The sequence below is a fragment of the Equus caballus genome, chromosome 2, assembly GCF_041296265.1.
Source record: "Equus caballus isolate H_3958 breed thoroughbred chromosome 2, TB-T2T, whole genome shotgun sequence".
NCBI classification, from domain to species: Eukaryota; Metazoa; Chordata; class Mammalia; order Perissodactyla; family Equidae; genus Equus; species Equus caballus.
The window spans coordinates 68,649,237-68,661,867 of NC_091685.1; the positions used below are offsets into that span (position 1 = coordinate 68,649,237).

At 45.7% G+C, this 12,631-nt stretch overlaps 1 protein-coding gene across 2 annotated transcripts in view; it reads right to left on the minus strand.

Moving 5' to 3' along the window:
• GALNT7 (polypeptide N-acetylgalactosaminyltransferase 7) overlaps nt 1-12,253 on the minus strand; it is a 135,776-nt gene extending 123,523 nt beyond the window's left edge. The window contains exon 1 of one of the 2 annotated variants that reach the window (XM_023636293.2): nt 11,922-12,253. In XM_023636293.2, the coding sequence (XP_023492061.1) occupies nt 11,922-12,047 (126 nt within the window). In that variant the 5' untranslated portion in view covers nt 12,048-12,253. The remainder of the gene's footprint in view (nt 1-11,921) is intronic. The other variant, XM_023636294.2, reaches the window with a different exon arrangement.
• Nucleotides 12,254-12,631: the final 378 nt, after the last annotated feature.

Sequence of the window (12,631 nt, forward strand, 5' to 3'; positions counted from 1 at the left end):
CATAAGCCAAATTAATGGATTAAAAACCAAAAATTGCCTAATATTCTCAGGTAAAATTTCTTTTCCAACTTTAAATATTAAAATGTTCTTCTAGTCACAGCTTTACATGTTACTGGATTTCAGACTAAAATAGAGTGCAAAAAATGCCTAACATGTATTCTAATCACATTTTAGTAGAATGTGTATAGTATTTATAGTATATATTATCACAAGTACATGATTATGGTTCAGCTTGAAATACATATGTACAACTGTGTCTATATATACACCCATGGTGGTGGGTGGGGGGAGGGGGAGAGGCACCCAATTAAGACAGAACAGACATAACCCAAAATGTGCTAAGTTCCCCTTTGGTAGTTACTGTTCTCTAATAAAACCCTTCCTCTTCTAATTGTGTGTTTCCTCTAGCAAAGGCGACTGTTCACTTGAATTTTTTTTGCATCTGAGCCAGTCTTCCTGGGTCCTCATTTTTACTGAGATGCTGGTGAAGATGCCACTGTATCCCCATCTAGACCCAGGCACTATGGGTTTAGCAGGCAGGTGAACCTGCTTCCACAGCCACTTGCTGCATCCTTAATTCTAATGGGTTCTTGCTCAAATATTGCAGCATTTGAAATTATTGCTGGTCCTGTCCTTAAATTATCTTTGCCCATGTTTTCTACAGGGCAATGTTCTCTAAAGCATTTCCCTCCTGCCTGTGCCTTCTTTCATCTCTGCCCCTCCCAGCACCTAAAAGAAGGCATTTTCCATGTTTCTTTTTTCCTACCCACGGTTTTCTCCTCCATCCACATACACTGCCTTAATCTATGGATCCAGTCCCCGAGCTTCAGACATGCTCCTGCCAATGATTTGCACACTTTGCATCCAGTTCTGATTCCTATGCATTGCACATTTGCATTCCAGTACCTTCACTTGACTGACCTGTGGTTTGTAAAATACTATACGCCCAAACCAAACAAGTGTACACATCCTTTAGACCAGCACTTCTCAAAGTGTGATCCCTGGACAGCAACATCAGTGACACCTGGGAATTAGTTAGAAATGCAAATTCTCTGCCCCACTCCAAACCCACTGAATCAGAAATTCTGGGCAGGAGGCCCCAAGTAATCTGTGTTTTAACACACCCTCTAGGTGATTCTGATGCCTGAGGAGGTTTGAGAACCACTGTTTTAGACAGTTCTATTCCTTCTAAAGGCATCAGCATCCTCGCTTCCCCATTTCATCCAGTATGATTCCTCCTCCCTCCAGCTACACTGGGTAATTCTACTTTCTTACTGTTCTTCTCCTAGTTTAGGCCTCATCATGTTCTACAGTGCCATTTCTCTCCTCACTGAAATCTAGCCTGCACTGTTTCCAGATTATTCCTCATAACCCAGCTCTGACCATACACAATATTCAGGGTTCAGATTTTGTTTGTCTTTCTAGGGTTCTCTCTCCCATTCCTCCCCTCTGCTATCCAGTCTCCCAACCATGAAGCCCCAGGAGTTGCCACAATCTTTCCCGCTTTTGCTTACACTGTTCCTCTTTCCTCATGTATTCGTCCCTCCAACATGCCCTTTCTAAGATGAGCTCTGACAGCACCTAGCCCCGCAGACTAGATGCTGCTTTCTCTGGGATCCCACAGGACCCAGGAGACTTAGCTAATACAGTTCTTGTCTCACCCACTGCAACTGTTATTTGTGTGTTTGGCCCAAAAACCTGTGGCAAAAAAAAAAAAGGTTATTACTCATTTTGTTTATCTAGGACCATATGTAGTAAGTAAGATTAGATAATTTATCATCCAACCCAGAGCCCTGCCAATTCTACTTCTTGAACATTCTATCCTCATTCAAACCTCAGGGGCTTTGCAGTTCCTGTTCCCTCTGCCTGGAATGCTCTTCCCTCAGAATTGCATTATAGGCTTATACTCATTCTTTAGGCCTCAGCTCAGCTATCACCTTCCCTGAGTGGTCCCTTCTGCTCCTTTCTCCTTCATATTATCCTGTATTGTCTTCATAGAGTTTCTCCCTATTGCCTCTGTGTCCCCCTTTCAATGTAGTCCACATGAGCTCGTCTATGTTGTTAAAATCTGCAGTGTAGGGTCAGCGAGCATGGCTCTGAAGCCAAAACACCTGAGACTGAATCTGGCTCTACCACTTACTAAGTAAATGACCGTGGGCAGTGAGTTCACCTCTCTGTAAATCAGTGGCCTCATCTATAAAGTGAGGATTACATTAGACTTGCATTAGAGGGTTACTGTTACAATTACACAACACAGTACACGTAGAATGCTTACCTGGCACAAAGTAAAGATTCTATATATGTTATCTATTATCACTGCTATTATTTACTACTCTGTAGTATCTCCAATGCCTAGAGCAATAGATGGTACTTGGTAGACACCCAATAAATATTTGAAATATTTGGGTGAATTAGTGAATCAAGAGCTGATGAGTCTCTCAACATAAAAAAAGGGCATATGTGACAAATCCACATCATACTCAACATCGTACTCAAAAGCTCGAAGCCGTTCCTCTCAGATCAAGAACAAGGATGCCTGCCCTCACCACTTTTACTCAGCATAGTGCTAGAAGTCCTAGCCACAACAATTAGATAAGAAAAAGAAAGAAAAGGCATCCAAATTGGAAAGGAAGAAGTGAAACTGACACTATTTGCAGATGACATGATACTATATATAGAAAACTCTAAAGACTCCACCAAAAAACTAGTAGAACTAATAAATGAATTCAGTAAAGTTACAGAATATAAAATCAACACACAGAAATGTTTCATTTCTATACACTCACAATGAACTATCAGAAAGAGAAATTTAGAAAACAATCCCATTCACAACTGCATGAAAAAGAATAAAATACCTAGGAATAAATTTAACTAAGGAGGTGAAGGACCTATACCCTGAAAAGTATAAGACTTTGATGAAAGAAATTGAAGAAGACACAAATAAATGGAAAGATATTCTGTGCTCATGGATAGGAAGAATTCATATTGTTAAAATGTCCATACTACCCAAAGCAATCTACAGACCCAATGCAATCTCTATCAAAATATCAATGGCATTTTTCATAGAACTAGAACAAATAATCTTAAAATTTATATGCAATCACAAAAGACTCCAAACAGTCAAAGCAATCCTGAAAAAGAAGAACAAAGCTGGAGGTCTCACACTCTCTGATTACAAACTACACCACAAATCTACAGTAATCAAACCAGTATGATACAGGCATAAAAACTGACACACAGAATAGCTATAATTAACAAGACAGGAAACAACAAATGTTGGAGAGGGTGTGGACAGAAGGGAACCCTTGTTCACTGTTGGTGGCAGTGCAAACTGGTGCAGCCACTATGGAAAGCAGTTTGGAGTACCTCAGAAAATTAAGGATAGATCTACCATATGATCCAGCTATTCCACTGCTGGGTATTTATCCAAAGAACTTGAAAACACAAAGGCATAAAGATACTTGCACCCCTATGTTCATTGCAGCATTATACACAATAGCCAAGACTTGGAAGCAACCTAGGTGCCCATCAAGGGACGAATAGATAAAGAAGATATTTTTATGTGGTATTTATACACGATGGACTACTACTCAGCCATAAGAAATTACGAAATCCGGCCATTTGCGACAACATGGATGGACCTTGAGGGTATTATGCTGAGTGAAATAAGTCAGAGGGAGAAAGTCAGATACCATATGATCTCACTCATAAGTAGAAGATAAAAACGACAAAAAAAAAAAAAACATAGCATTGGAGATTGGACTGGTGGTTACCATTGGGGAAGGGGGGAGGGGGGAGGGCAAAAGGGGTGATTAGGGTCACATGTGAGGGGATGCACTATAATTAGTGTTCGGGTGGTGAACATGAAGTAATGTATACAGAATTCGAAATACGATGTACATCCGAAAAAAATAAAAATTAAAAAAAAAGAAAAAAGAAAAAAAAATAAAAACTGACACAAATCAATGGAACAGAACAGAGAGCCCAGAAATAAACCCACGCAAATATGGCCAATTAATACATGACACAGGAGCCAAGGATACACAACGGGGAAAGGACAGTCTCTTCAATAAATGGTGTCAGGAAAACTGGACAGCTACATGCAAAAGAATGAAACCGGACAACTATGTTATGCCATACACCAAAATTAACTGAAAATGGATTAAAGACTTGAATTTACAACCTGAAACCATAAAATTCCTGAAGAAAAAACACAGGCAGTAAGCTGTTTGACATCAGTCTTAGCAATATTTTTTTGATCTCCTCAGGCAAGGGCAATAAAAGCAAAAACTAAGCAAATGGGACTACATCAAACTAAAAAGCTTTTGCACAGTGAAAGAAACCATCAACAAAACAAAAAGGTTACCTACTGAATGGGAGAAGTTATTTGCAAATCGTATATCCAGTAAGGGGTTAACATCTCCAAATATACAAAGAACTCAACTTAATATAAAAAAAAAACCAATCTAATTAAAATATGGGCAAAGGACCTGAATAGACATTTTACCAAAGAAGATATACAGATGGCTAACAGGCACATGAAAAGATGCTCAGCATCACTAATCATCAGGGAAATGCAAATCAAAACCACAATAAGTTATCACTTCATACCTGTCCCTCACACCTGTCAGAATGGCTATTATCAAAAAGGCAAGAAATAACAAGTGCTGGCAAGGATGTGCAGAAAAGGGAACCCTCATGTACTGCTGGTAGGAATATAAATTGATACAGCCACTATGGAAAACGGTATGGAAGTTCCTCAAAAAATTGAATATGGAGAGGCCAGCCTGGTGGCGCAACGGTTAAGTTTGCACGTTCCAGTTTGGCGGCCTGGGGTTCACTGGTTCAGATCCCGGGTGTGGACCTACACACTATTTGTCAAGCCATGCTGTGGCAGGTGTCCCACATATAAAAAAAACAATAGAGGAAGATGGGCATGGATGTTAGCTCAGAGCTAATCTTCCTCAAAAAAAAAAAAATTGAAAAGAGAACTACCATACAAAGCAGAAATTCCACTTCTGGGTATTTACCCAAAGAAAACAAAAACACTAATTCAAAAAGATCTATGCATCTCCATGTTCACTGTAGCATTATTTACAATAGCCAAGATATGGAAGCAACCTAAGCGCCCATCAATAGATGAATGAACAAAGAAGATGCGGTATATATGCAATGGAATATTACTCAGCCATAAAATAGAACAAAATCCTGCCATTTGCAACAACATGGATGGACCTAGAGGGTATTATGCTAAGGGAAATAAGTCAGACAGAGAAAGACCAATACTGTAGAATTTCACTTACATATAGAATCTCAAAAACAAAACAGATACAGAGAACAAACTAGTGGTTGCCCAAGGGGAGGGAGGTGAGAGAATGGGCAACATAGGTGGAGTGGATCAGGAGGTACAAACTTCCAGTTAAAAAATAAATAAGTCATAGGATATAATGTACAGCACAGGGAATATAGTCAAAATACTGTAATAACTTTATATAGTTGACAGATGGTAAATAGACGTAGTGGTGATCATTTTGTAACGTATATAAACGTTGAATCGCTATGTTGTACTTCTGAAATATAACACTGTATATCAATTATGCTTCAATTAAAAAAAATTGATGAAGAAATGAATGTCACCGCTCCCTCAACTCCAGTTTGAAAGCTTTCCAAAAGCTTCGGTAACTGTTGAATTAAAACCCCAACACAGTTCCTGAGTCCACCATTTAACTCCCTTCAAAATGTGGCCGAAACTCACTTTTCCAATCTTAAATTTCACCACTTTTCACAAAACCAGACTTCTCTCAGGTCTCACCATATTCCTTTAGTCTAGAATGTTCTTCCCTGCATCTCTGCCTGTCCAAATCCCACCGACACTGCAGGTCTAGCCAAAGGCTGTGGCCTCTGAAAAACCCACCTCCTACAGCTGTGTAAGGACCTCCTTTTTATGACTGTTACATCTTCACACACAGGTTATCTCACTAATGAGAGGGGATCGGAGTTTGCGTCCTCGCCATCTTTACTTCTCCAGCACCTTGCAGGGAGAAAAGCCCTCAATACATTATTTTGAGTGAAAATGGATGCCTGGAGATTGGGAGATATTGTAAAAAGGCCTGACTTTATAAATCAAAAGAAACTTGCTGTTAATATGGATACAACGTCTACTGCGTGGTTATTAGGTCCATGCCTGAGTAACATCTTTATTATGTCAAAACTTTCTACGTCCTCTACTGTACCGTACAGTATCTCCAATGCCTAGAGCAATGGATGGCACTTAGTAAACACTCAGTAAATATTTGAAATATAGAGTGAATGACCGTCATGTTTATTGTAACATAACTATATCTCTCAATTCTTACCAATAATTCTGTCCACATTGTTAATATATATCCCACCTTCCCAACCTTGCCCGCTTCCACCAGCAAAAACCCAACTATAAAATCAGTCCTTTCATAGCCTCAAGACACGTCCTATTCCAGAAATTTTAAATTCTTAATTTAACTACTTTTCTCCTGTCAGATTGTACATTCATTTTCAGGAGTGAAAATCAGAATTCAAACTATGAACAAAGACAATGATTTAGGTGGAAGCTGAATAATCACAATCATTTTCCTACATTCCATAGCTATTCAAATCTTGCTGACCAATCCTTTATAACTCAAGTTAGAATTTACAAGTATTCTGTTTACAAACGGCCCAAGTTCAGAATTCTGATTTTCATTCATGATGCATTATTTTCTCTCTTCCTCTGTCTCCACTTTGCTATTGACTGATCTAACGCAGCTTATACTGAGATCAAATTGTAGCCCACACCTTATCTCTCAGTCCACACAGCCAGCCTCAGTCACAAAACAGTTGTCCAAATTCAACTGCTGTCCAACAGTTTTCTTCCTTTCTTTCCTAATAGCTGTGCACTCTCTGAAGGGGCACTCTAACCCTTCTCCCCCTTCTGGTTAGCTATTAACGAAATATATCCCATGATAGCTCTCACAGTGTTTCCTTATATTGCTATTGGATTAAGGAAGCCAGGTCATGCGAGTATTGCATCTTTTTCTTCAGCTGGGATGTGATCCCTTTAGTTGAGGTATTCCCGTATTCTCCAATGGGGTCTTACTGGAGGCGGGAGGGAATGGAGAGGTGTGGTAGTACCCAGATCCATGCTGGATCTTCGAGCACTGGATGGGAAACACTTCCATAGAACCCTAAGATACAGCAATTTTTAGGAATGTTTGCATTTCCAGGGTGTCCAGACCTATAGGGGAGGCATAAATTAGTGCTTCAGCCCCTTGCGAGATGGGGAGCTACTCCATGAGCAGGAAACACGAAGCCTGTCTCCAAAGGACTCAGTCAGTGGTTTCCAGGCACCTTTAAGAAACATGAAAGCTTTCGATTCCGACCATGAAGAACACACATGTACACAAAAGTCTGCGATAATTTCAGCAGGTCTATAAAGCCCAGATTTCTTAGCCTTGGTAATGTGGCAGTTTTTTTATTGTGTGGGTAAGAGAGGAGAGCAGAACAAAAACCAATCCCGAGGCCATTCGCCTGGGGAACTCAGACAACAGTGACCACTTAGGACACGACACTCAGGCTAAGTGATAGCTCCATCCCTGACAGCATAAAGGGAGCTTCCATTTGACATAAACTCTCTACGTGGAGGGCAGAGTTTTCCAGGTTGCAACCAAGCCTCCCTGAGAGAAAAGGCTTCGGTAAGGTGGAACTTGCCCACGACAGGGTGATCAATTCAGTCACTCATCCTCTTTTAAGCGATTTTCCTTTCAGCTGGTCTTAGCTTGCTTATCACTCTCTGCCTAGGAAAGGTCCCTGAATTAGTCCTACTATGTATGATCCGAGCCTAAGCGGCATTAATGGTTTGACAGAAGTAGCATTTGCACATACAGAGACTCACCAGTTCACACCCAGCTTCTCACCACCGCTGAACCTGCTATACTAGAAAGGCTGAAGATCTTTCAACGTTTCCATTACAAACCTTTTGCAGAGGCTTTGATTCAACTGGGAACACTCACTCAGGGCTAAAACCTGGGTTAAGTGGTCTGGGAGATACTACACTTTACGTAAATAAGGAACTTTCTGTACTTTCCAAGTGCTAAACAGATGGTCTTAATAAATGCTGACCTTAGAACATCCAGGGTACTAAGCCTAAAGAATTAAGCTTTACCACAATCACAAAACACAACATAAGAATGTATGAATTTTGTCCTCTGCACTGTCAATGTGACAGATCTCCCACCATCCTAAACCTCCTGACACCTTCTTCTCCTTCACTCCCACATCCAACACCTGGTCCTGAGGCCTTTGCATCTTTAATAGTTCTTGAATCAATTTGCTTTTCTGCACTTCCACTGTCACTCTGCCAATCCAAGCACCAGCACGTCCCCCCTGAACTACTATAACCTCCAACAGGACTCCTCTTATCTGCTCTTGCTCTAAAGCACTTCATACGTCCTGCAGGCAGCCAGAGTGTTCTTTCCCCAAAACACAAGTCTGATCTTGTGTCTCCCCTACTTAAAAACCCTTCAATGGCTTCCCACTGCTCTAAAGACCTAATCCTTAGCACAGTCTACAAGACCCATACTACCTACCTTTGCATTCTCACTTGACCTCTCTTCTCATTCACCATGTTCTAACTATAGAGTTCTTCTTCCAGTTCCTTTGTTCACCATACTACTACCTCCTACCTCAGGACCTTTGCACATACTTCCCCTCTCAGGAGTGCCCTGGGGCCCCATCACTCAGATAAACAACTACTTTTCTTCAAATCTTCAGATTTCAACTGAAAAGTCATTTCTTCAGGGGCCAGCCCTATGGCATAGTGCTTAAGCTCGGCACACTCTGCTTTGGTGGCCCGGGTTCACAGGTTTGGATCCCAGATGTGGACCTACACCACTCATCAGCCACGCTATGGCAGCAAACCAAATATAAAGGAGAGAAAGGCTGGCACAGATGTTAGCTCAGGGCTGATCTTCCTCAGGCAAAGAGGAAGACTGGCAACAGATGTTAGCTCAGGGCTAATCTTCCTCAGCAAAAAAAATTTTAAAGAAACAAAGTTATTTTTTCAGATCAGGTTTTTATGACCAAGCTCCTCCATTGTCTTACCCCCTATGGTTTTTCTTTACAGCATGTAGCACAGTTCTTATTTATAGATTTGTGGAGTCTTGATTAATGAGGTTTTCGTCCCCTACTAGACTTCAAGATCCATGAGGTTAGGGCCAAGGAGTGTTTCCTCAACCACCAGCACTGGTACACAGTAGGCACTCAAAAATATTTGTTGAATACATCAAACCATACACAACAGAATATGACTTGAACAGTAAGATCATTTTCCACATCGTTCACCTCAGAGAAACTGAGCAAGAGGCCCAGAGATGGGAGAGAGAGAGGAAATGTGATTCTCATGTCTTGACCACGGGTAACACGTTTTGCAATAGAGCCCTCCATGGCTGGGCAGATGGCAAAGAAGAAGTAATCTAGGTAAAAAAAAAAAAAAAAAAAAAAAAAAAAAAAGAGGACCAGGTTGCAACAGACTTTCGTGCCTGAAACATTGAAAATACAACAGAAAAAGTGGCACAGGGTGGAGCCACAAGTACAAGCTTGTTGGAGTAGAGGCCGAACCTATATTTGGTCAATTGGATTGTTCTAGCCTATCTCAGGCCATTTACAGGGATCCTAAAAAGCCCACATTAAGTGTCTCACAGCAGATGGAAGTGTCTGCAATCATAATCAAAACAAAAGAACCAGAAAGGAAACTCAGGAGTCAGAATCTGAGTTCTGGTCAGGATCTTCCCCCACCAGTAGGAGATGTTCTTCTAGCGCCCTCTCTCAGGAGCTTTGAAGTTCGTTTTGATGAAAGGGAGGCAATAGTTCCTTATTTGTGCTCCTATGATTCATAAGCTGTGCCTTAAACTGCTTGGTTAACATTTGCCTGCAAATTTAATAAAAGCGTTTGGCTCTCCTGACACATGAGGCTTCTTCATAATGTTAATTATGCTTTAAAGTCCTAAAAAGCCAGCTTCTGTCTTTGAGAAATGAGAGAAATTACAGTAGATCCACTAACTACCAAAAAAGCTGGACCAAAAATCAAGATGTCATCACCTCCTACAGCTATTAATCGGGCATTGTGGCTCAGTACTTACTATGTATCAGCACTAATAAAATATTTCAAGAGATGGGCACTGAGGCTCCACCACCTCTTTAAAAGGCTTGTCATCTGAACTGCAGGGCATTCTGAATATGGGTATTTTTGTCAGTCTTTCCAGGATTTCTCTCCCAGAAAATAGTTTTTCAACCTTTCTCGCTCTCTCCAAAGGGCTATTTGACGACTTAAATACTCTCAAACAATTGCAATACTCAGTTGTCTTTTGTCAAATCAATTTGAAAGGGAAATCATAAAGAGGTCACCATTACTCCATGACAGCTGAGAGCCTTGAAAATTCGGTACTTTTTACAATCATTCATTTAGATGACTTCGAGGGGAATCCACCTCAGATATCATAAAGAGATTCCACTGCAGTAAAGACTTCATAGACTAAAACTTAAATCTTGAGAGGGAACCTAACCTCATCACATAGGCAGGCACGGATAAGGAGACCTCTTCCTGGGATTTACTCTTGAAAGGAAGCCTTTCTCACTCTACTTCCTGATGCTAACTTTCCAGAAGGAAAGTTAATAAAGGAGGTCACGCAGATGCAATGCAGATAATATTTGCAAAAGGCACTTCACAACAGAGCACAACCGCTCCCACGGCCGCTCGGTGGCCCTGAACTCCAGACTGCCTCCCTTACCCCAGGGCGGCGGGCCCAGGGGGCTCTCCCGCCTCCGGGATGGGGCGGGGGGTGCGTGGGGAGGCCGGCACGCAGCCGCCCTGTTGGGTCAGCGACGCCGCAGTCGCCGGTCCCCCGCCCCCCCCCGCCGCGGCTCACGGTAACTACTGCTCCGAGGCGCCTGACTAAACCCTCAAAGACAAGGGACTGTCATCGCGAACCGTTGCGCCCCGGGCGGCAGACAGATGCGTCCCAGCGGAGCGCTGGCAGCTCCCCGGCGGCGGCCGAGCGGCGGGGCGGGGGACAAGTTAGTTTCCCGGCCGGAGCAGCCCTGCCGCAGCCGGGAAGGGGACTCGCTCCCAGTCCCCGGCCGGGGCCGGCCCGAGCGGGAGGACGGGCGCGCCGCCCACGACAAGGGGCTGCCCGGAGGCGCGCGGGGCTGAGCACGGGGATGCCCCTCGCCAACTGCCGCACCCCTGGCCGGGGAGGCGCGAGGCCGGGCCGGGCCGGGGCGAGAGGCCTGAGCTGCCCAGCGCACCCCGTCTCCCGGCATCGGGGTGGAGGGGGAGGCGGCGCGCTCCGTAGGAGCCGGAGGCGGGGCGCCATCTCCCTCCCACTCCCGGGCGGGCGGGCCGGCGCCTGGGGGAGCCCCGGGCGGCGAGCACCCGCGGACGGGCGGTGGCGGCGGGGAAGGCGGGACGAGGGGCCTGGTCCCGACCGGTGGTGATGGCAGCGGCGGCATCTCGCCTCCTTCGGGCCTGCACGCGCCACAGGCCGCAGCCTGGACCCAGCCCGCGTCCCCGGGCCCCGGCCGCGGCGGTCCCGACCCGGAGGATGGGGGAACCCGGCGGCTGCGAACCCCCCGGAGCCAGCGCTCCGCCCGCTCCGCCCCGCAGTCCCGGCGTGGAGCGCGGGTGTCGGCGGCAGAGCCCGGGGCGGGGAAGTGCGAGAGGAAGGGGCGGCGAGGGGGCGGGCCGGCGGCGGCGGCACCGGGAAGAGTGCGCGGGGCTCGGCGCCCCGATCGGCCCGCGCCGGCCCGGCCCCACCTGCGGAGCCCCGCCGGCCCCCGCTCCCGCCACACGCGCGCGCAAACAAAACAAGTTGCGGGTCGCCGTCGCCGGAGGGGGCGGGCGGGTCACTCACCCTCATCCTGCTCTGCGGGCTCGGGTCGTCCGGCCGCGGGGACAGGGAAGACCAGAGGACCACTAGCCCCAGGAAGCTTCCCACCACCAGCAGACTGCGTAAGATGAACCCAAGCTTCAGCCTCATCTTCCTCCGGCGGCGAGAGACACACAGCCCGGCGCAGCCGCCGCCACAGCTCTTCCCTCCCTCCTTCCCCCTCCTCCGGCTCTCCTCCTCCTCCCTCCCCCACCCCTGTCGCTTCGGCTGCCGCCCTCTCCGCCGCCTGCCCTTTCCAGCTCCAGATCCGGAACTCCCCTCGGCTCTACCTTCCCCCGTGCTCTTCCCTCCGCCCCCTCCCCGCAGCCCGCAGGCTCGGCCCGCGCTCCTCCGCCACCGCCCCCCTCCCCCCGGCGGCCTCCGCAGAGCGCCGAGTGGCCCGGGAGCCTGGCTCTTCTAAGCGTCCTTTCTCTCTACCTGCCCCCTTCCAGATCCGCAGTCCCCTTCTGTCCACACTGTCCACACGCACCCCCTTCGCAATGCCCCTGTAACTAACTTACACTTTCCCCACTTCTGCTCTTTAGCCTTTGCCCCACAGCTCAGCTCTTAAAGCTTCCAGATTCCCGAACTTTTATTTAATTATGGGCCGTAACTGTCCTTAACGCCCGTGCCCTTCAGGATCTCCCGGCCCGCCGCCCCCGTCCCCGTCCCCCGGCGGCCCTGGAGCGGTTCTA